The sequence below is a fragment of the Chaetodon auriga genome, chromosome 15, assembly GCF_051107435.1.
Source record: "Chaetodon auriga isolate fChaAug3 chromosome 15, fChaAug3.hap1, whole genome shotgun sequence".
In the NCBI taxonomy this organism is placed as follows: domain Eukaryota; kingdom Metazoa; phylum Chordata; class Actinopteri; order Chaetodontiformes; family Chaetodontidae; genus Chaetodon; species Chaetodon auriga.
Window position 1 is genome coordinate 14076685 of NC_135088.1, and position 22335 is coordinate 14099019.

The window sequence follows — 22335 nt, forward strand, 5'->3', positions numbered from 1 at the left end:
AAATTATAAACACGAGAGTCCTGGCTCAGTGTGTCCAGTGTGGCTGTGAGCCACAGAAAACCAGTGACTTATCATTTATTTACAGTTTCCAACCTTTCAGCTTTTAATTAAAGCAATTAAAGCCCAAATAGTATTGAAGCTGCATATTTTAACATGTATTTAAAAATTCAACTGAGCTGATTAACTCGCCAGTCTGCAGCGAACATTAAACATGTCAGCAACAGTCCCAATCCCGCCAGCATGCTGTTATCAGCCCGCTCCATCTACCACGTGTGAAAGGAACAGAACCATGTTACAATGTTAGAAGTGCACTTTTCTTTTTTTCCGTTAGACGTGGAAATTTCCGATCGTACTTTTATTCTTAAACAAATCGGCACATTGTTCTTCTATGTCACAAAATTACACAATTATAGCACATGACAGTCAGAGTTATTTGGCATGTTTGATATGTCTTTAAAAGAAGGTTAGCATGTGAAGCATAGTACTGTACATAGTGTCTCAACTGGATGATACACTCTAAAAACTAATTTGGGGAATATTCACATCTTTTTCTCAAAGAATTTGGATCTATGGATGCAGAAAAAGCCTTTTTTTTTTTTTCTTTGAAACTTATCAAAAAAAATACAAGCCATGTTTAATGTAAATTTTTACTTTACAGACTTTACAAATATAAAGAAACCTGCTGAAATGTGGAAATACATGTAAACTCACATTCAGTCATTAAGGCCAGAGCGCACTGGATGCAGTTATTGTCACTGGTTAATTTGATTCTTTATGAATAACTGCAGATGAGAGATAATCCTGCACACTGGGAAGGGCAATCTGTCTTTAGCATGTTTATTTATCAGTAAATAATCATGCATGGTTCTGGGTCATATATTTGGATACTGACTAGTGGTCCAGTCAAACTTTGTTTTTCAAAGATTCTACCCAAATATGTTTTTTTTTTTTTTTTTGTACCTTTTAAGCTTGCAGTCACACTTCAGAGCCTTTTCCTCAGCCACTTCTTAGTTTCCTGTAGCCAAACTCAACAAGAAAGTGGTCAAAAACCTGCATGATGTCATTTTGCCCTGAGGTAGGCAACAGTCACTACAGGTATACTAACCTTACAACATCCATTTAAGTCCCACTTTGACTTCTAAAAATCAAACCCGAGTTTGATGTAGTGACGGACCGGCCTTTGCTGAAGCTTAGCTCATACGCTTCCAGTGCGTTTCTGCCTTTATACTGTGTGTCCTTTGCAAAAGCTCAGTCTCCATGACAGTGAACCACCATGTAAACAAGTCCAGCAGTGGGGGGGGGTGGAAAAAAGTGGTGGCACCACACTGCCTCCTCAAGTGATCAAACATCTCCAATTATTTTTTATGTGAAAGGTCTTTGGAAATGTTCTGATCTGGTCGATGGCAGTGAGGTCAGTGGACTGATGTTCGTAGTCGCCCACTGCTGCATCGCTGTAATTATTTCACACAGCGAGTGAAGTAAAATGAGTGCATTACCAAAATACAACATCTTTGCTGAGCTCGGATAAGTTATTTCTTGCAAACTACTCCTCTACAAAAACTTCACTATACTTCTCTTTACCTACATCCCCGCAGCTGCGTAATTTCACAAGAAAATGAGCCATAAGAGGCAAAAAAAATCATTAACATCAGCAAAAGCTATTTCAGGCAGAGAGAATGGCTCAATGTGCTGCTCAATGATCAGAGCAGCCAGCAGGCTTTACAGCCTCCTGTGTCCGTCCCCATCTCCGCATCCCGCTCTCACAACATCTAAAGCACATGATGGGGAAGGAGCACTAAAAACACACCTAAGGATAAAAAAAGTGAGAGGGTATGACAGCAGTAAATTGGCTATTTCCTCCCCTGAGCCTTACTCCAGACTTTCCCTGCATGCTGAGCAGTTTGAATTGTGCTATAATTGCTCGTGTTGCTTTTCTCTGCTCGTCATTTCTACAATAGAACCTGATCTCATTACTTTTGCCCGTGGTTGAATTCTCAGCCATTCACCCTGGTAGGACTAATACTAAGTGGCATTTTAACAAAGGAAGCAGAGCAGAGTGACTGTTGCTCTCTGTTTTATGGTGCACAAAGTGAGAAGAAGCAAAGGTTGGAAAGGCGCACGGCCTCTAATACATAATGTGACAACACGCTGGTTCTTATCATTTCTTAAATGAGGCAATTTTAAAAAGTGTTTTTTTTTTTTCCAACGGTACAAAGCAGTTTAAGTGTGGTGCAGTTTCTTATTAGCTTGTTGTAAAGTGGATTATCTTACTCAACAGTAGTATGGAGGAGGGAGAGGAAGCGCCGAAAGGGCAGCAGAGAAACGGATGTGACATGAGTCATGAAATAGAAATCAAAAGCCGTGCTCGGGCCTGGTTGCAGTGGAGTAGACTGGTTATGGTTTTTGGGAGTGTGTATAGTGGTTGTGGCCTTGGGCGATGTGCTTCTTGTTAAAAGAGGGGATGTACTTTGAGTGTGAAGCAGGCTCTAGATAGAGTATTTGCCCAGACGGCGTTTTCTAAATTCACCCATGCACTCATATATCTGCTCACGTTGTTCGCTTCGTTTCATAGGAGAGGACTCGAGCGCAGACGTGGCAGATCCTGCAGGACTACTGATATCTTTTAACTCTTGAGGAGGCAGTGATAGCAGAAACTAAATCATAAAATAAAGTCAGGGTATTTTAAAAATGATGAAAAGAAAGAAAAAGAAATGGAGCATTTCTTCCTCGCACATGTCCTCTGTGGATCATTCTGAGTGCTGTGATGTATTTGAAAGTGGTAGCAGGAGTTGAATATGAGCAGAGGATGAGATGGAGGCTTCAGTAGCTCCAACACTCCCAGTCCAGGATGAGCATAGGCAGCAGCAACAATGGTAACAAGGGTACCGCTCGGCTAGCTGCTCCCCGTTTACTCCCTCTAGCCCCTGATTCGATGTTAGAGTCCTTCTCGGAATACGGTGGGATGACGTTGAATTCCTCGCTTTCCTCCTCCTCCTGCTCCTCGTCCTCGCTGTCCTCCATCTGCAAAAGCGGGGAAAGAGTGATTCTTCCAATTAATAGAAGTGGTGGAGCGTGGAGGGAAGTTCAGGATGTAAACTCCAGGAGAGAAAGTCCACAACATTCAACACAGAGTTTCAAACTACACATGAAAATATCCTCAACCTTCAGCCAAGGCAACCAGGAAGCTAACCTGGTATGTGAGAGTCTGAATAAGACATGCCATTAGTGCTACACTGGGCTGTCCAAAGACATAAACAGTGACAACAAGACACCCATCAACACCCTTAAAGTCAATCTGTGGTGGATTTTATTTAAATTTATGCATCTGCATATTAATCTACGCTCTGTATTTCCTAGAAGCTTCTTTTTTTAGACCAAATCAGATAAACCAACTGGCCTCCTGAAGCACGAAGCTGTTGATGCTGCTAATAAAATGGTAATATGAGTTCAGCAAGAAAATGCCCGACTTACATTTCTTACATATTATCACACAGTAGCCCTGATTTGGAGGTATCTATAAAAAGCAATCATGTATCACTGTGGCGAGGGAAACAATAACCATAAAATAACCGTAACAATAACCGCATTGGCAGGACTCCCAGCTCTAGATCAACACCACAATCTATTTGAAAATGACTTGGCTCAAAACCAATCTGTCCAGCAAGATAAGTGTCTGAGGCTTGCTGCTGACAGAAATAAAATAAAAACACAGTATAAAGACACTTCCAGTGTGCATCAAGCAAGAGCGGCCTTCGCCATCTGATTTGTGTCCCTCCTCGCAAGCACTTGAAAACAGAGGGCCACTCAGCATGAAGTCCCATTTGCAGCTGTGGAGGACAAAGCTGTGGGGGGGACACTATACCGTACCTACACACACTCACCGCTCTCCACTCTTTGCTGTCTAGAGCTGGATACAGAGCCCACCTCTATTTGTTTTGTTTTTTGTGACAGATTCTGAAGTTGAACAATGTGAACATTTTCAAATGTAAAAATGATGAAATCATGAGAAACAAACTGAAAACTTGTAGCAAACTAACCTTCCTCCAAAATATTATATGATATATAATGACATTTGCACATTATGAAGATGAATTAGGGCTGAATAATTAATCGAAATATTATCAAAATTGTAAATCACAGGAGCCGCAGTTTTTTAATAAAGCCAAAATGTGTCACAGCATACTGTTATAATAAATCGGTGTTATGTAATATTTAATATGATATAATGTAAATTTGGTGCTACAGAGATGCTGCAGTCCACAAATTATATTGTCCAAATGTAAGGAAACATGCTTGTTTGGTACAGACCCCACGCAAAAATCGCATCAAAATCAAAAGTTTAAGTTTAAATGATCATTCCCAGTAAAATCATGGCTCATATCACCATTGCAATATCTGTCAAAATAATCCCAATCTGATATGATAATAGCTCACATAGCCAGTAGCAGGAAATGTGCTAGCATGTTAGCTGGATAGCCATAGTGGTACCTACATGTAGGCTCACTGCAGTGATGCAGAAGTGTACTCCAGCGTGTGTCTGTGCACCGTGACATCATTGATAGGTGTGGTTACAGGTGCAACAGAGCAAACTTCTGACCACACCCAACCACAGCCATCAGTGATGCTGGATGTGGTCAGAGGTCAAACACAGATATTGCTGCCTGCTCAGTCTGCTCTTTAAAATAAGGTAGAAATTTGTGTAAATAAGGAAAATAACAAAGGTTTATATGAATAATCAAAATTTATATAGTGTGTTTCTTTCCTTGGCATTTCCACTTTAAATTACGAATACTATCATAATTCAGCAACCTTTCTATTGAAGGGTTTTATAGTCTGCATATTCTTCCCACTAACTGCTTTCAGTTAGCTCTCAATACAGTGAAGCCTCCACTTAAACACAGACAGAGAGGATGATGAGAGGGTTTACTGGCTGGAAAGAGACCAAGCCTTTATCTAAGATCTTTGCTTGAGCTTTATTTTTGAAACTTCATTAAAAATGGCCTTGGCGTGTCAAAACTAGAAACTAGAGGAGATCTCTTGTTATCCCTCCTTTCTGTTGTAGCAAAAACAATCCATTTTCAGTTTCTATTTTCCAGTTTGAATGCAATTAATTAAATTCATTCAAATCAAATTTAGAGCTTAATAACATCAAAACAAAGTGTTTCATTAGAGGAGACATTCACTTTGCTGCTGGTGTCACTACCCGATCAGAGTCGCACGTGTATGCAGGGTCAGCTGCTAACATCTGACCAATGGGTAATCCTAACCAATCCCCAACCACTCGCGCATTCAACACTCAGATGGAACAGCTGCCTTTAGAATGCATCATCTCGCTGCGTCATAATTAGGAAACTCAAACGCACTGTCTTTAAATAAACTGTATCTCTGGACGTCCAGTATGCAGCCCACCAGTGGCAGGGTTTCAGTGCTGTCGGGGATTGTGGGATGGCAGGAAGAGGAAATGTGGAATGAGGAGGATTAAACTGGTGAGAAATGGGGAATGTGGAGCAGATGGGTGTGCATATATGAATATTAACAGTAAGGGAAACGCTGTAAACACCTACGGCTAATGCTCTGCAACAATGAGAGGCAGCGGTAGAGGACGGAGCTGCTGGGCCCAACTCACAGCTACAGCGCCTGCTGATACTTAGGTGTTACCACCTGATACACAGTCAACCTCGTATTCAATCCATCTTGCAGCAAGTGTCAAACATTAGCATATGGTGAGACGGTGAAGAAGGAGAGAGGCCTTACACTGTTGAATTCAGGCAGAGTGTTAATGCTGACGTGGACCCTCTCCTGGTAGATGCGCGGGGAGGGCTGAGACGCTGGCACGGGAGTGTTTTCCACAGGAGGAGGTGCGGAGATTCCCATGGAGCTGATGGCATTGCCTGAAACAGAATCAGCAGGGGCCGTCTTCATTAGGTTTACGTCGTTATTCATCCTTGAAGCATCTCCAAAATTGTGGCTGTTATATGCGTTTTTAGTGCCACCAACTCTGCAAATGCTGCATAATTGGTCAAAATACTATTGAATGTGTTTTTTGGAAAATTACTTTTTAAGACACAACTGGTTCAGCTCTTGGAATGGAAACATCAGTAAGTTGGCTGGTCCACCACTTTGGTCCAGATTGATTTATCTCACAACTACTGGATGGATTGCAATTAAATTCGGTTCAGACACCCACGTCCCCATGTAGATGAACTTCGTCCCATCATCAGTTTAAAACTTTTTTGGTCAAATACTTTTTTTAAATATCTTATACCTGCAAAAGCAACGATTGCAATAATTTCCATTAGCCTTAGTAGTGCTTTTGTTAGCATCCTTTTTCATTCTCGATTTGTTTCTCATACTTGACAACTAAATTTCCCCAGCGTGGGATCCATTAAGTTTATCTTATCTTATCTCATTAACTAATAGCATGCTAACATGCTACGCAACGAGACCCATGGTAAATATTATACCTGTTAAACATTAGCATGTTATCGTTGTCATTACGAGCCATGGCTGCATTAAGGAGAAGTGACACAGAGTTCATAGACTGCATCCCATTTATTCCTATGAAACACGCTGATGGGGCACATACGCCAAAAAAGCTTCTGCAGGTTTTTCGGGTCTGTGCTGCCTGCTCACTCCAGTCCTTCTCGAGCCGAGCGGGGTGACTTTCTGTTGGCTCCCCGCAGACACAAATGGAATAAAATAAGTTGATCATGTAGCAAAAGGGTGGGATAAGGCAAATAAACACTGAGCAATTACCTGAAGCAAGGGCTATGCTTCCTTTGTTCCTCTATCTTCAGTTTGCATTACAGTCACAGTTGATTTTACGTTGTTAATATTTAACACTACTTTTGGATGACTAGGAGAAATAATTTCATGGAGCAAAATTAAACAGAGTGCTGAGTAAAAACGGCATCTACTGGTTTATTTGTTGGTCAACACTTAGACACTTATTTCATTCTGCCAGCCTGGCAGGCCTCTGACCCTTATTCTTCTATTCTAGTGTTACACAGTACATAACAATTATAGGTACTGCGAGTACATCTAACAGAGTTTCTTTCATACTTCTTGAGTAGGAGCTCTTTCCAGCTGGTTTGGCAACAATTCAACAAGAAGCCACTTTATATTTATCAGATTTGGAGAAAGGAGTCGTTGACTCCACACAACTTGGAAAACACATTCATATTTGGCAGCCAAGCAAACACAGGGGAGAATGTCTCTTGCCATTTATTTATGAATGAGAAAACATTACGGTCCAGCGGTTTGCCCTCTCAGTCATCAATCATGACCCACCTCATCTGAATTCTGTATTAATGCACATTATAAAACCCTCAGTTTGAAGATCAATTTTGTTAATACCCATATTTGACCGCTAAAAGGGAACAGTTCCTCTGTTGTTATCTTCTTAACTAAGAAGACGGTTATTGTGTATGAATTACTTTATGTCAGAATGAAGATTTGTCACTTAAATTACTGGACTGAGTTGTGAGAATAATCAAATGTTCCAGCTTCTACTCAAAACTCTCAGGAACCTGTTTCAATACCGTAAACAAACTATTACTGACATGGCCAACATTCATGTGAAATATCACTTCAGATAATCTGTGACGTTTTTATTGTGGTGGTTTCTCATGTTCTCATGTTTTCTTGTGTGCTGTGGAGAGGTGTGTGCCTTTGTTTCCTGTGTGTCCTTTTTTGGAAACAGAGGCTGGGCGTGGTTCAGCAGGTGGCTGGGAGCTGACTCCAACACAGCTGGGACTCGTCACAATCAAGGACAGGATAAAGACTGTGGACTGCAGAGGCCTCGAGGCCAGATTGTTTCTGCTGCTTAGTGGTGTTGTTGGCTGTTTATCAGAGCTACCTGTGAGTTTAAGTGAATATTTAGCTTCTGTTCTCTCATGTTAATCACCAGTCCCTAATCTCCTGTGTCTTTTTCATTTTGCTCATTGAGTTCTCCTGCATGGATCTCCAGCTCCAGCGTCTCTTCCACCACGTGTCCTCTAGGCTGTACTCACACCACCTGAGCTCTGTGCGCTCCAGCGTATCTCTGAACTGCTCTCTGCCTCAGTACCTTGCACCTCACCTGCTGTTCTCAGGACTTCCCAGCTATGAGTTCCCTGTGTACCTTGAGTCTCCGCTCATTATCCATTCAAATAAATTCCTATTACTCCCTGTCTGCGTGTCTGCTATTGAGTCCAAATCCTGCCCAAGCATACCATTTGTTTTCAATTAAAATATTCATACGTGTATCATTATCATGACTGGAGATGTTCCACATAAGCAATTATCCAATTATCTATTGAAAAACGCTGATCAGGTTTGTCAGATCACACCTGTGGTTTGGCAACGCCAATATATAACTTAAATAGCTCATTTGGGCTGATTTCACCGCTGACCAAAAAAAAGAAAAACTTCACAAGCACGACGCTTAATGTACCATCATGTTTGCCGTAGTTTGAACAGCCAGAGCCCCACTCGTGACGTTTTACTCACGCAGACAGATGTTGTTGCTGAACATGTGCAGGATGCGCTGACAGCCCTGCCATTCGTTCCCACTGCCGTCACACGTGCACCACTGGGACACTTCTGTGCTGCTGTTGCTCACATAGTTGGGAGTCATGATGGTTCCTGGTTGTCAAAAGAAGACAAAAGTCAAGGTGCGGGTGCAACTTTCCAAACTTTTAAAGTAATATTTCCCCGAGGCAGAAGATTTGATTTGCAGCACACACCTCTATAGAAAGAAAGCCTCTGTCTACCCAACAATATTAGTCCCCTGGGGATCCAGTGTCACCACTTTTCCAGCTCTCAATGGTGATAATTGCAGGTACACAAAATTACTTTTTGAAAAATACAGCGTGGGAGACAAAAGAAAATAATATTACCCGGATGATTTCGTACAACACGGAGCTGCTGGAAATGCAATTTTTAAATCAAGTTTTTTGAAGTGATGCTGACTGAATCCCCGGAGCAGCAGCTTTTGGCAGCTGACCATTTATGAACGCCCGCAGAGTTCTTTTGTGCAACAAAATGAAAATGATTTAAAGCAAATATCACCGTTAGACACCATATGATGATTTCTAATAACAAGTCCATTGAGCAGCTCTCTGTCTGCTTTTTTTTTTTTCTTTATTTTGTTTGTTTTCTTTTCTTCCATCTCACCTATGAGTCCAGCGTAGGCCTTCAGGCACATGGCTCTGCTCTCTCGTATACAGCCAGAGGCGGACAGAGGGGAGGGCTGGCAGTTGTGTTGGAAATCAGCGAGCCTGGATCTGAAACAAACACACACACACACACATACACACACACACACACACACACACACACACACAGCAACGGAGTATGCATATTAAAGTGCCTTTTTTACAGTTTCATTTTGGGATTGGAGTGAAAATAAAAACAGCACAAACCACAGTAGAGTGTAAGTGCGCATAGAAAGAGAAAGAGAAAAATGTGCACTCAAAACCAGGTGTTGTTTCAGTGCAAACAGGAAATATCAGCAGCCCACCAACATCTCTCACTTCTCCTTGGAAACCTAATTGGCAAACTTTCTTATATGGCATGAGAAACCCTGACTAGTCCAATTATTGTATTGCATAGTGTACCCATTGTCACATGCAGTAGTTTAGTCAAAGCAGTTTCACCTCCAATCATTGGTATTGAGGGTGAGGATACAGTCACAGCTAATCTCAGAGGTTTACAAGCTATGGATTTTACAAGTAGATGCCCGAAGATTGCAATTATTCTATTAAACATGCACACACCATCCAAAACATTTAGAGCTGAAGCACTTCATGAATAATCTAAAGCAGATCTATAATTCTTCATATCTTGAGCTAAAACTGAAGACACTATCAGAATGTGCTGAGTGTTTCGATCCGTCTCTCAGCCTTTCAGAGGAAACACATGGTAGCCATGCGTGTGGGACACTGCTGCTGCAGTTAACGCTCCTCTCTCTTCCTCTTTTAACTCTGTCACTAATACTACAGAGGGGGATTTTGCATGACCTTCTCAGTTTCAAATAACTCTTAAGAATTTTTCTTCTCTTATCATCAATAACCTCTAACATTTGCACACAGACTAGAGTGTAATTAGTGTAAGAAAGTCCTCTACATTTATGAACAATATGCAGAGAGAGTGTAGACTAAAATTAGCCTCACAAAACCCATTATAATCACACTGTGAGCAAGGGTGAGTTCATGAATTCTGGTCCACTGTAAGCAAACTGCTCTGAGACCCCCATCCCATCCCAATCCTTTTATTCTGCCTGAATCACATTAATCCTTCTTGGGTTGTTGTGGGTCCAAAAGAATTGTCGCCTGTTGCTTATATTCCCATACCATCAACGACGAAAGAATAAAATCAAAATAAAAAGGGACTCCAAATCATCTTGCAACAGTGATTTTTGAATACCTACAGTACATTTTCTTCCCTCTGTGCTTATAGTGCGCATTGTGAAATCTGTATTTCTTCCATTCGGTGTTGCTCTATGCTGAAACCAGTCTTAATCGTGCTTAATGTACTACATCATACCCACTCTTACCTACACAGCTCGTCTCTGGAGCAGTAGTTCTGCAGGCTGAGGCAGTTGGGCTTGCCCACTCTTTCCTCTCCTCTCCCATTCTCTTCATAGGAGCAGGATGGGACGATTGTTTTCCTCCGGCGTTCCCCGCATAGAGTGTCAGAGCAGGGGCAGAAGAGTAGAGCGAAGCTGTACTCCTCTGGCACACGCTCCAGGAAGCGCCGCAGGGCTTTGTGGCATTTCTGGCGGTTACAGCTGTTGTCAGAGACTGTTGCTCGCTTGGTGCAGGCCACAACATATTCTGACCGCAGGGAGCCACATTTCTCATACAGGCCACAGTCCTGGGCTGCCTTCAGACACTGGTTTTGGCCGTCCACAGAAAGAGCCGAAGCTGGAGGTCGTCGAAGAAGACAACAATGTAATAATCAGGACAAAGAAACCATGACTAGCAGAAATTTGGGTGCCAGTGTTTTAAATATTTGTGATAAGAGCAGTACCTGCCATGATGGAGGCCATACGTGACATCTCAATGTTTCTCACCAGATTTACCTGCAGTTCTTCATATGGAGACACTTCATACTCATCATACGCTGAAACAACAATGAAGAGTTCTGTCACATGGATTATGCAGCTGAAGATCCAAAAAGCCCCCCTCAACCTCCACCCCCGTCTCTCTCACACACACACACACACACACACACACACACACACACACACACACACATATGCCAGTGCTTAAACCTACCTGCAAATCTCACAGTCCAGTAGACCCTTAGGCAGTGTTCCTCCCTGCGAGAGCCACGCTGACACTTGCAAACTTGAAGGGGGCGGTAATGCTGCAAGGAGTTCTGAGCCTCCAGGCACTCCAAGCGGGCATCTGGGCCGAGGGGCGACACGGCCTCTTCAGCTGCACAGTACTCCAGCAGTCGATAGAGCACCATGCAGGACTGCTCCTGGATGCAGCCCTGCTCTGCCACAAGACAGTCTAAGGACGCAGATACTGGCGCACTACCTGCAGGAGAGGATGACACTGTCAACGCTGCCACCAATATGTGCACGGCTGTACTGTGCAAAGCAGCTGGGTTTATGGTCCAGTTTAAGTCCTTTAGCTAAATAGGATGTAATTAGCAAGTTGAGCGCACTCCATAGACCCTCCACTGCACTACAGGTGACTATAATATTCATCTAGGTGGATTAAATTGAAAGCACACAAGAGTAATAAAGTAACAATGTGGGCGAAAGTTCAATGTTCCTCATAGAAACATGGGAGTCTCTTGGATAACTAAACAACACTATACAGTTATGTTGGGGTTCTAATTAGTTCATAATCATTTCTTCATCTTCTCATTGGGACTTTATTTACCATAGTTTTTTTTAGCACAGTGTCTCAGTGTTTGTATATATGTCCATCGAAATGCTCCGGCTGCCACTCACCTCTCACTGTGGTACTGTGTGGAGCCAGCCCTCATCTTTCTTATCACAGGCCACAATGCCACCCAGTAAGTGGTAAGCTCAACACATGCTACCATACATTTAGAGAGATTTTATCAATCTATGATGCTGCTCTGTCAAGTTTCAAGCCGTGATGTCTGGCCATGGCCACTGCATTCTGCTCTTTAAATTGAGGAATTTTGCAATATTTTTTTGGTCTGTTCAAGTGCTTCTTAGAGATGTGGGCATCCAAGATTTGAGGGTCAGCTGCCAAACGGCACTGCATTCAAAATTTCGTCTGAAAATAAAATTCAAAAGACGGCCAAATGGGGATGTTGTGAACAGAGAATTAGTTAGTTTCCTGCATCAAAAAGGATGCTATTCAACAGCCAACTCTCAAGTCTTGGATGCCTCTTGGATCTTCCTGCAAGTACTTGAACCACCAACAAGGGGGCTTTTCCAAAATATTCTCTTCCCATGTGAGAATAATAACATTTTGGCTGAAAAAGTAAAGGCTACATGAGTTCAGTGTTACCATCCTCATGAAATCACACTCTAGTTATACTGGTGTAAATACAAAGAAATGGCTATCTGTAAACTAGTAAACACGCATTCATCCATCTGAAAAACTGCGATATGCTAATGAAAATCATTGGTAGCAATGTAAAATATATCAAATAAAATGCACTGAAAGATCTAAAAACACTGGTGTGGTGCTTGAGCATTTTGCATGTGACATATTTAGCATCTTCACAGACATGTATTCATGGACGTTACAAAAGCACTGCTGTTGTTGTCGTGAAAGGACACATGAACAGCTGGGGGCAAAACCTTTTGCAGCAGGGTCCCATCCACTTGGAACAAGCTTTTCAGCAACGTCTCATACTGTCTCCACATGTAACGCTAGAGACAAAACCAATTTATTCAGCACAGTCCATCTTTTTTTTTCCCACCAAACCCCATATACTTCTGCTTCCAATTTTGCTTTCAGACAGAGACTCAACCTGGGTATCACACTGAGACAATGGCTCATATCAAATGTCCACTATGTGAATGTTTTCCTCCCTGAAGTTCCCCCAGACAAATAGTCTGAGGCAAACACTTTTCATCTGACAGACGCATCAGCACACATTGCACCTACATAATATGCTGCTTGAAGATACAGTAGAATTACATCAGCTGTGTTCATCCCATTAAGTTATACAAGGGTCGTCGAGTGCAAATGTGCTCCATATCAACAACCACATTTTCTCTAAAACAAATACATTATTCAGTGGAAAAACAGTCATGCTGGTCCATAGTCATTAAACATTAAAAGTGTTTTGATTGGCAGCGTTCTGTCTAGAATGACTGAAAGTGAAAAACTACAAATAATTTCATAATAATGATTGTTGCTCTGTGAAAAAAAAAAACAAAAAAAAACACAATACAGGAAGGCCAGAGGCAGCCTGAGGGAGACGAGAGAAAAAAGAGGAAGGCCTCTTCATAAAATTGCATTCTGATGGAGCATTTCAGGAAATTAATTTTCTCAAATGTGACACATAATTGTCCCCACAAATTACATTTTATACACAGAGATTCCACAGAAAGAAAACAGCTTGGGTAGGCAATATGCACACACTTTTCCCGCTTTATCTCGTTAATTTGCAATATCTCATCACTATTTAACTGCAGCAAAGGAACGGACTGGCAGAGATGGAAAAATACACAGTGCATCTACAAAAAAGTAAATGTTTATGTTTGAACCTCGTGCACGCCTGTTAACAAATATCTGCGCTTACTTTGTCCTCACATGCTTGTGCGCTTTACATTAACATATACATCACACAAGTCGTACACACGCGGTTTTGTGTTACATCGGTCACACACTTCGATTAAGCTCCTGCTGACTGGCGACACAAAGCACGGCTGCAATCCAGTTCTGCTGCTGCATGTTTTGCAATCTCAGGCGCCACATGAGGTCCACGTCTCACTTTGGCATGAGACATATCATAAACAGAGGCTGCGCTTCATCGCAGCTGCAGGAAACCCGCCAAGGCTACTGCAGTGAATCCACTGGGAGAGGTGGGGAGAAAAAAAAAAACTCCAGCAACACACAAGGCAATGAGTCATACTCACAGTCCCAGCTCCCCAAGGTATGCAAAGGTGATGATTACCTGTCTATCTATATATCGTGACACCTTGATTCTTACGCTGAAGTATTAAATTCTGCCGTGTTTAACTGCAATTTCAACAGGCTTCATGTTATCTTCTGTTTGGGCAGCGAACAGTTTATTCATTATTCCTTCCTAGTGTTTGCTCCCTCGGGCTTTCCATTGATAGAGAGACTATCAGCAAATTTAGTTTCCGAGAGCCTTTCTTTGCGCACGCACGCACGCACACACGCACACACATACAGACAGATAAGAAAAACCTATGTGAAGTATAGAGCAGCTCTGTTAAATCTTTTCCACCAGACAGGTCATAATTATTTTAATAACTCAAACATCATTTAATGTCATGATGAAAAAGAAGCTCTGCACTCACATTATGCTGTTTGAAATGCAACAAATTGCTAAAGTAAAACTCTCTGGGTTCAGGGAATTGTTGGTCTGAGCATGCTCTGTGTGTGTGTATGTGTGTGTGTGTGTGTGTGTGTGTGTGTGTGTGTGTGTACGTGTGTGTTTAAAATTAAAAAAAGGGGAGAAAAGCGAATGGGAGATAAATGACTGTGATACGTGAGCCATTATACAACCTATTGATTTCTCACTGGAGTGATTAATAGAATTTGTGAAGCTGATGAAGGTTAACGCCATAAACGACAAACCGCACTCCACATACAGACACTCTCGGGGAGCAAAGCGGTTTGGCGAATTCCTCTTCCGTCCTTTCAAAGGCGTGGGATGAGTAGCAGAGCGTCCAGATTGTTGGGCAGTAATTTGACTGGAGAGGAGACGGCGGCGGGACAGTGTGACTCTGATGTGAAATGTGTTGGGGGATCGTGACAGAAGGGACTTGTTGGAAGGAAGTCTCAGGCTCGAGGAGGAAATGGCAGCGAAGTGACAAGATGGAGCAAAAGTGAGGCTCAAACATGACTCCTGTGACTTGTTATGAATTGAACTCATTGATCTGACCTGCAGGAAAACCAGTGGGAATCCTGAGTGGATACATGACGCTCCGTGGGTATCGTACACTGGAGTATCCTCTACCATTTTCTAAACCTAACAATTAATCGATGAATCAAGAAAATAACCTGCAGATTAATTGATAATGAAAACTATTATTAGTTGCAGACTAATTTAACTGTATTTTTATGGCTGAAATTGACTTTTTGAATTTTGAAGTCTAATATTCTATTGTGTTCATGCGTGGTTGATTATTTTGTTGCTGTGACTGTATGAACATGAGATCAACCCAAACATTATGTTTCAGTTTTCAGTTTTATGTTGTGCCAATGCTGAGGTGAAGGTCAAGGCTAAGGTCTGGTTAGATTTAGGTACTAAAGACACTTGCTTAGGGTTATGAAAACATCATGTTTTGGCTTAAAGGGTCGGGGTTAGGGGTTAGAGTTTTGTCACCACAAACACTGCTGGAAAATGTCCCGACCTCTTATCAAAAACACTTGTTTTTGTGGCCACACACACAGCTCTAACAGTGATGCTTAGCAGTTGTCTCACTGTTGCCCTCACACCACCGCCATCCCCTCCTCATCCTCATGAGGGACTCAGCTCATACTCATACATTAATGTCATGCAACATGTACTACTGAAATCTGAAGTACACCACTGTGATACCTGATACCTATTGTACAAGGATTGGTATGGTACATATGAAATGTGGATAGCGTAAGTGCAATCTAGTATTCATATATGCTCACTAAATATATAAATATCTCCAATATACTGTGCAGTTATTATATTGTTAATATGCATGTAAACAGACTAATTGACCTTAAGAAACCACACTGGAAAACAAGGGACTAAAAAATGGGAGCAAGTAAGCTGCAGGACAATGGAACACATGTTTGTAAGTCAAAATAATGACTTTCCTGCCAAAATGCTTATTTTAATTTTGATTTAAGCTACTACATTCAAAATCATATCTATTAATGATTGGACAGAGCAGATGGCAAATGTAAGGGAGGTCTTTAAACACATCAGTCACTAGTAGATTACGTCCAAGCCTAAAAATAAACAAAAGTGACTGACCCCATCTCATTCCAAAAAATAGAAATGACTTCTCTCACACAGTAAAGTTTGATTAAAAACCATCTTGTGCCACAATCAAGGATCTCTGCACTGATTCACAGTTTGTAAAACACAATTTTGACTGTTTTGATTAAATCCTGTCGAGTATTGGAACAAACTTCTTATTGGCTGGCCCCTGCTGTATTTGTGTAGCAGTGGACGGAGGCATGTCCTCGAGAAGGACACAGCTGATTAATCAGTGCTGCTTAAAACTTGTGTGGGCCCTTATTGACACTTTCATTCACTTATCATTTCTGCTGAGCTCAACATTTTCCCCCATCAGCTCACCATCTTCTAACATTCAACTTTCTTTTAACATTAAACATATGCTTAAAAGTTTGCACATATTTTCTTTGTTATGAGGGAAGTTAGAGGCACTGCCCTGGGCAACCTCAGTCGAGCAGTTCTTTTTAAAGAAACAGAATAAATTCTATTTAATTTAAAGAAATGTGCTTGCTTTCTCACTGTGTGAACTACTAGAACTGTGAAGAGTTTCCTCCTCCTTTCAAACGTGTTGGGCGTTATGGATTTCCAATTGCCCTGAATAAACATTCACATGAAAACCTAAACTCTGCCCTCAAATACCTCAGCTGTTAAACAATAAGTCATATATATTAATCATAAATTAATTTGCCATTCCTTGTTATAAAAACTTATATTTCATTAAAATGTTTCCCCATTTTTCTGCGTTTTGAAGCTCATCTTTCCCACTGTTACTGCCATCTTTGCAACTCCTTCCTCCTCAATCCCTCCACGATGCTGTACCTGCTAGATTTCATTACTCTGTTCAAACTACCTGCCTCCACTTTTGGCCAAATCTTCCAGAATCTCTCCACACTGCATGTGTCTGCTCCACATCTTTCCACAAGAGGCTCCCACGGCTTTCTTCACGCGGTCACATCAGGACCACACTGATGGTGGTGATAACATGACGCGTGAGGAGCACATGCAGTGCACAGTCTCACTCTGTAATCAGCACAGTAACAATGCATCCTCTGTAGAAAGTCCACTTCTGAGAACAACTTCTTTTTTCCCCACTTTAACAATACACTAACTTCACAAAAAGCTGCAATTTCATTTAATCTCACATCACCAGCTGAGAGCCAGGTGCCTTGCCAACTTCATTCAAGAAAGTTGAAGATGTAATACAGTTTCACATGCCTTGATCCCAAAATTGCCCAGAAGCACTTTGCATGCGGGGGCAAATTACACCTTTGTTTGCTCCTCAATTTGTGCAAGCTAACAAGACTGACTCTCTGTGAGACTGGCGTGTTCAAAAGAGCAGCACAGTTGAATTTGCTTTAATCAATTTTTATGTGCACACCCCACAGAGATGGCTCTGGCGCTGGAGTTATGTACAGTTCTCTGCAGCCCTCTGCAAGATGTACACTTGCAGGGAGGAATACATAACTCAAGGTGTGACCTTCATCATTATTATGGCATGTCATAGAGATATGATGACGCACAGTTCAACCAAAAAAAAAACAACAACGAATTATTGTTTGATCACATAACACACGGGTTATTAGCAGTGAGAACTGGATCCAAAAACTGAAAAAAGAAAATAAAATGACTTTATTAGGCTTGTTCAGCATCATCTGGGTGATCTGGCAGCATGTGATGAGGGTCCAACCACCCAAAGGTTACATCTCTACTGGTGTGTACGAGAATCATCACTCAGAATTAACAGTCGCCCAGTGTATCCAGTGCATAGATACATGCATACATACATCTCTTCTAATGAGACGTGCTACTGTTGGATTGTGCAGCCACATCACGCACACAACACCCCTCCTCCAGGTACTCAAGGTCCAAATACATACTTGCATCAGGTGCTGCATCAGCCAGTCAGGATGTGAAGAGCTGTGTGAATATTTCAGACTTCTGCCTTCTGCTGCCCAGTGCAGCCCTACATTTCGAAGTGCCAAATAATTTCTTGGCCAGACAGCGACACACAGATCGGCTGTTTCCATCGGGCATGTCGGTTTTTGTTGGTGCCATCAAGTGAGCGGGAGTCACAATCAAGATGCAGCGCACACACACACACACGCTTACCCACACAAATTAAGAATATTGGGGAAATGACACATAAATGATATAAATTAATATTAGAAAACTTTCTATTGGAGAAATCAAGGGCCATACAGAAACTTATATTTGATGTTAGAGTTATCCTCGATGTGGACATCTTAATTAAAATGATTTCTTTAAAGTGCAACATCAAACACATGAAATAATTGCATATTCAGAAACTGTATTTTATGTTTTTTATCTAAGTAATGTCCAATGGGCAGGTTGCCAATTTAATCTTTGTGTGCTGTCAGCCTAGACGAAACTGAATTACAGGCACAGAGTACATAAAGACAATGCCTCAGCAGAAAGAGAGCAAAAAAAGAAGAGCCTACGACACAGTGGGAAAGATAAAGACGCTAAGGGTTGGATAAACCTGTGTGCACGAGGCGAGGGCAGTCAAACACCTGCACAGTGTGTATATCAAATAGTCAAACCCTGGATAGAAACAGCTCGAGCATGCAGACATCAGTCCACCTAAGACCGGTGCGACTTTGCACAGCCTGAAAATGAGCTCTAATAAATGTATGACAACCGTGTTATGGCTCAATCACGTCCACTAAATGAAGTACTGAAATAGCAACACTCAATCACCAGTTGCAGTCTGTACTGGGACTTTAGCAGTAATCCACAGAGGCCTCGCAGCAAAGGGTCAAAGTCGGGTTTAATGTCATTCAACAATAGCCAGCTTTCCATTGATTTATCTGGCAAAGGTGCCGTGTGGACAGAATCAAAGTGATCTCATGCATTATTTGTGAGATGACATGCCATCGCACTGTTATTGAATTGGAAAAAGATGAATTCAACAACACGTACAAATAATAGACATAACTCAGAGAGAGTGACTGACATGTCACATCCTGAGTAGAGTTCCTAAATTCTAAAATGTGTTTTCTAGACACAGGGTCCTCATTGTGTTTTCTTATATCATTTTGCTTGTTTTAATCTCAAGTAAACATATTAATGATGCCACTAGTAAATGGCAGATTCTGGAAACTGGTAAGCTATGTATGTAGTTTCATCTTATTTGATCAATTTACTGTTTCTGTTGTTGATTCCTTGATTATTGGTGCACAGTAGCTGAGCGTCCCCTTTAGTTCACTGCCCTGTGCATGTCACAAAAAGGATCTTTGAATTGCATCAGTGCTGACAGTGTGTTGTTGACCTCTAAAGTTCTTGCTGCCACTGTTTGGGTCGCATGTTTGTACAAGGCCAGATGTGTTACAAGGCATAAATAGCATTGTATGAAAGGGAATACAGTTCAGATGGGCTATTTGTGCAGCACCTATAGATGTAGACAGGGAAGGCCCATCAGACTGACACTTAACAGTTCCTGAGCAGGCTGGGAAACTGCAGCAGATTTGTCCAAAAACCAGATTAAAGTCAAGGGAGTTCTGCATAGATTTCCTTTCATGAAGTCAATAAACAAACTGAAATCCAATCATTTCTTTTGCCATCAGTTACAATGGAAGAATTCAACATCTTGACAGTCTGTCTAATTTGCATCTGCAATGACTCAGATGTCTATTAAATGGCACTTGAAAATAACTGCATTTCTTGGTGTGATTCCACCTCAGCGTCTGGCAGGAGGGTTTGACATACTGGATGATATACTGGGTGCCTGAAAGGTTTGACATTCACAAGAAAACATTCATCATTTTAAGATACTAATCTGTACTGGGCAACCTCACCTGACATTATCAATTTATTTTCCTGAATGCAGTGAAGCCAGCTCGTCTTGCACTACTGAAACAATCACAATTACAGTATTTGCATGTAGTTCATTGACGAGCGGGCGAGTTGTGTTTAGACTGTTTCATATGGTCTGTGTTATCAGTGCATCCGGACACATGACCTGCTGGCGATCACATTCAAATAAGGACAAAGAATTTCTGCTCCGGCTTGAGCACTGAAAAGCACTTATGATCCAAAATGACATAATTCAATATGAATAACCACAGATCAACACGCTTTACGCTCCGCTGGGAGATTTTTTTTTTTATCCAGCCACAATCACATTATTGACTATAATGATTATATCTAATTTTGCAGGAGCTTGTGTGTGTGTGTGTGTGTGTGTGTGTGTGTGTGTGTGTGTGTGTGTCTTGTAGCAGAGGAATCAACTTTAATCTACTGTACTGTAAAATCTGTACTGTAAAATCTCAGGCAGATCTTTCACCATCTTTTGAACATTGGCTCATCAGCAAAGACAAAGACTTATAAAGCAGTGACACCACAGTCCGGTCCATCGTGCTGCTGCCATGAAGTTATGAATTTCTGCTTACATATCTCATCCTGTCAACTTCTAATGCACAACTTATGTAAAATGTCAATGATTTACACGCTGTGGAAGCCGAAGGGCTTTCATGCAAAGGAGAACATCATTTCGTTGAACAATTCATGTGTGATATGTTCCCATGATGTGGGACAGTCCAATCAATATTTGGGAGATGAACAGCTCTTTTTGGAACGCGTCCAAGGCAGAAATTACAGAGCGGAACCCATGATGTCATCCAGATGTAAAACCTAAAACTGCTGCTGTAATGAATGGCAAACTGGCTTTATAGACCTCGTCAATGATATTTTGAGGGTCATCTCCAAAGTTCCACTGGAACAGTCTTATCATCAGTGACACCGAACATGCCTCGACACTCAATCTTTCCTACTTTATGCCTTTTTTTTTTTCTTTTTAAAATAACAACTGTCCTCTGTCAGGTTACACGCATAAGCTAAACTACGCACATATAGATCATTTCCAAAAAGTTCCCACTTGATGATTAAGTTCTTAACATTGCGTGAGGAATCCAAACACTGCCGGACATTATTATCAACGTTCTCGCGCCCATCTGGGTTGGTGGTCTTTGTTAGAATCTATAATCGGTATTCACCACACATTTGCATGAAAGACATAGAATTCATGGCTGCATTCCTGTTCAAGTTCTGGATACTGGAAGATGTTTTCCAAAAGGGAAACATACTCTGAGCCCCGCATGACCTTATTGAACAGATTAAATGAATGATACAGTCTCAGCGGTGTGGAAATACATTCTCCACTAAAAACTGAGAAATGCGCCTCTTACCGTGAGAGAAGACATTGAGCAGAAGTCCAATGATCATCATCCTGTCCGGTGACATTGGAGAGTTGGGGACTGGGAAACTCGCACCCGGCTCGCTGCAGCTCAGTGACCCGTCTCCTGCCACATCCAGCCTCCTGCTCTGCTGCTGCTGCGCCCGCACGGACTGAAGCAGATCGGATGGGTTAGCGCACAAAGTTGCCAAAACTGAACCGTGCACACAACTGGAGCGACTCAAGTTCTCGCGATTTTTGTTGTCCCATTTATTTTCCCGATCCCGATTATATTGATGTCAAGCGGACGCATTCGGTGGCTTTCCAAGAGCTTTATCCAAAAAGTTGGTGCGCGGCTGATCAGTTTCAGTCAGACTACAGCCTGGCTGTGTCGCATTTGGACTTGCGTGTGGTTGCAGCTCCACAGTTGTCCAGCCGGACTTGAGATCAGGGCGCTGAGACTGCATGGCGCATCTCTGTCAAAGGCGCAACGTGATTGGCCCCTGAAAAGACTGAATAAGCCCGTGGGATGTTAAAATGTTTCCTGCGAGAGAACAGTAGGTTTGCAGTAGCCAAGTCCAGGCATGATAAACAACACAGGGTGTATGTTACAGACAGCACTGAATGTCATGTTTAACAACAGAATTATCACTCACTAATCCAATTAATTAGCTGTTTTTGTTGCTTTCATTGTGTGTTGCCTGAAAACTGTTCACAGCAAATATCCACTGAATAAACAGATATGACTTTGACACTGAATTCATGATAATGGATTTTGCACCCATAAGGTTCAGTGAAAGAAGCTGAAGAAGCAAACAGAGCAAGTGTGTCCTCTATTTCCATTTGGACCTGTCTGATTGAAACATGTTTCTGGCTATAAAAATTGGTTTGTTTTCCCCCCACAGGTGTCTTTATGTGTCTGCTGAGGTGAGCTTAAATGTTAAATTAAACATGTTCCCTCCTCTGCCTTGAGACCAGTCTGCAGCCTCACAGCCCTTTTCCATTCCTATCAGCTTACAGCAGGA

The 22335-nt window shown here is 41.8% G+C and overlaps 1 protein-coding gene across 1 annotated transcript; it reads right to left on the reverse strand.

The window, feature by feature from the left end:
• Positions 1-303: 303 nt before the first annotated feature.
• On the reverse strand, positions 304-21808 carry LOC143332342 (GDNF family receptor alpha-4-like). Its single transcript, XM_076749695.1, has 8 exons — positions 21324-21808; positions 11262-11528; positions 11014-11106; positions 10538-10907; positions 9157-9266; positions 8491-8625; positions 5755-5891; positions 304-3021 (listed from the first exon to the last, which is right to left on the reverse strand). Exons 1-8 carry the CDS (start codon positions 21376-21378, stop codon positions 2821-2823), a joined length of 1368 nt encoding a protein of 455 aa, XP_076605810.1. The 5' UTR covers positions 21379-21808; the 3' UTR covers positions 304-2820.
• Positions 21809-22335: the final 527 nt, after the last annotated feature.

Bases quoted from the DNA above. Each gene is read 5' to 3' on its own strand.
- LOC143332342 (XM_076749695.1), bottom strand. From the start codon at position 21,378: ATGTCACCGGACAGGATGATGATCATTGGACTTCTGCTCAATGTCTTC. The intron at 11,529-21,323 runs GTAAGAGGCGCA...CCTCTCCTGCAG, and splicing joins GCTCAATGTCTTCTCTCACG to GTAGTGCGCCAGTATCTGCG. The intron at 11,107-11,261 runs GTAGGTTTAAGC...TTGTTGTTTCAG, and splicing joins CTGGACTGTGAGATTTGCAG to CGTATGATGAGTATGAAGTG.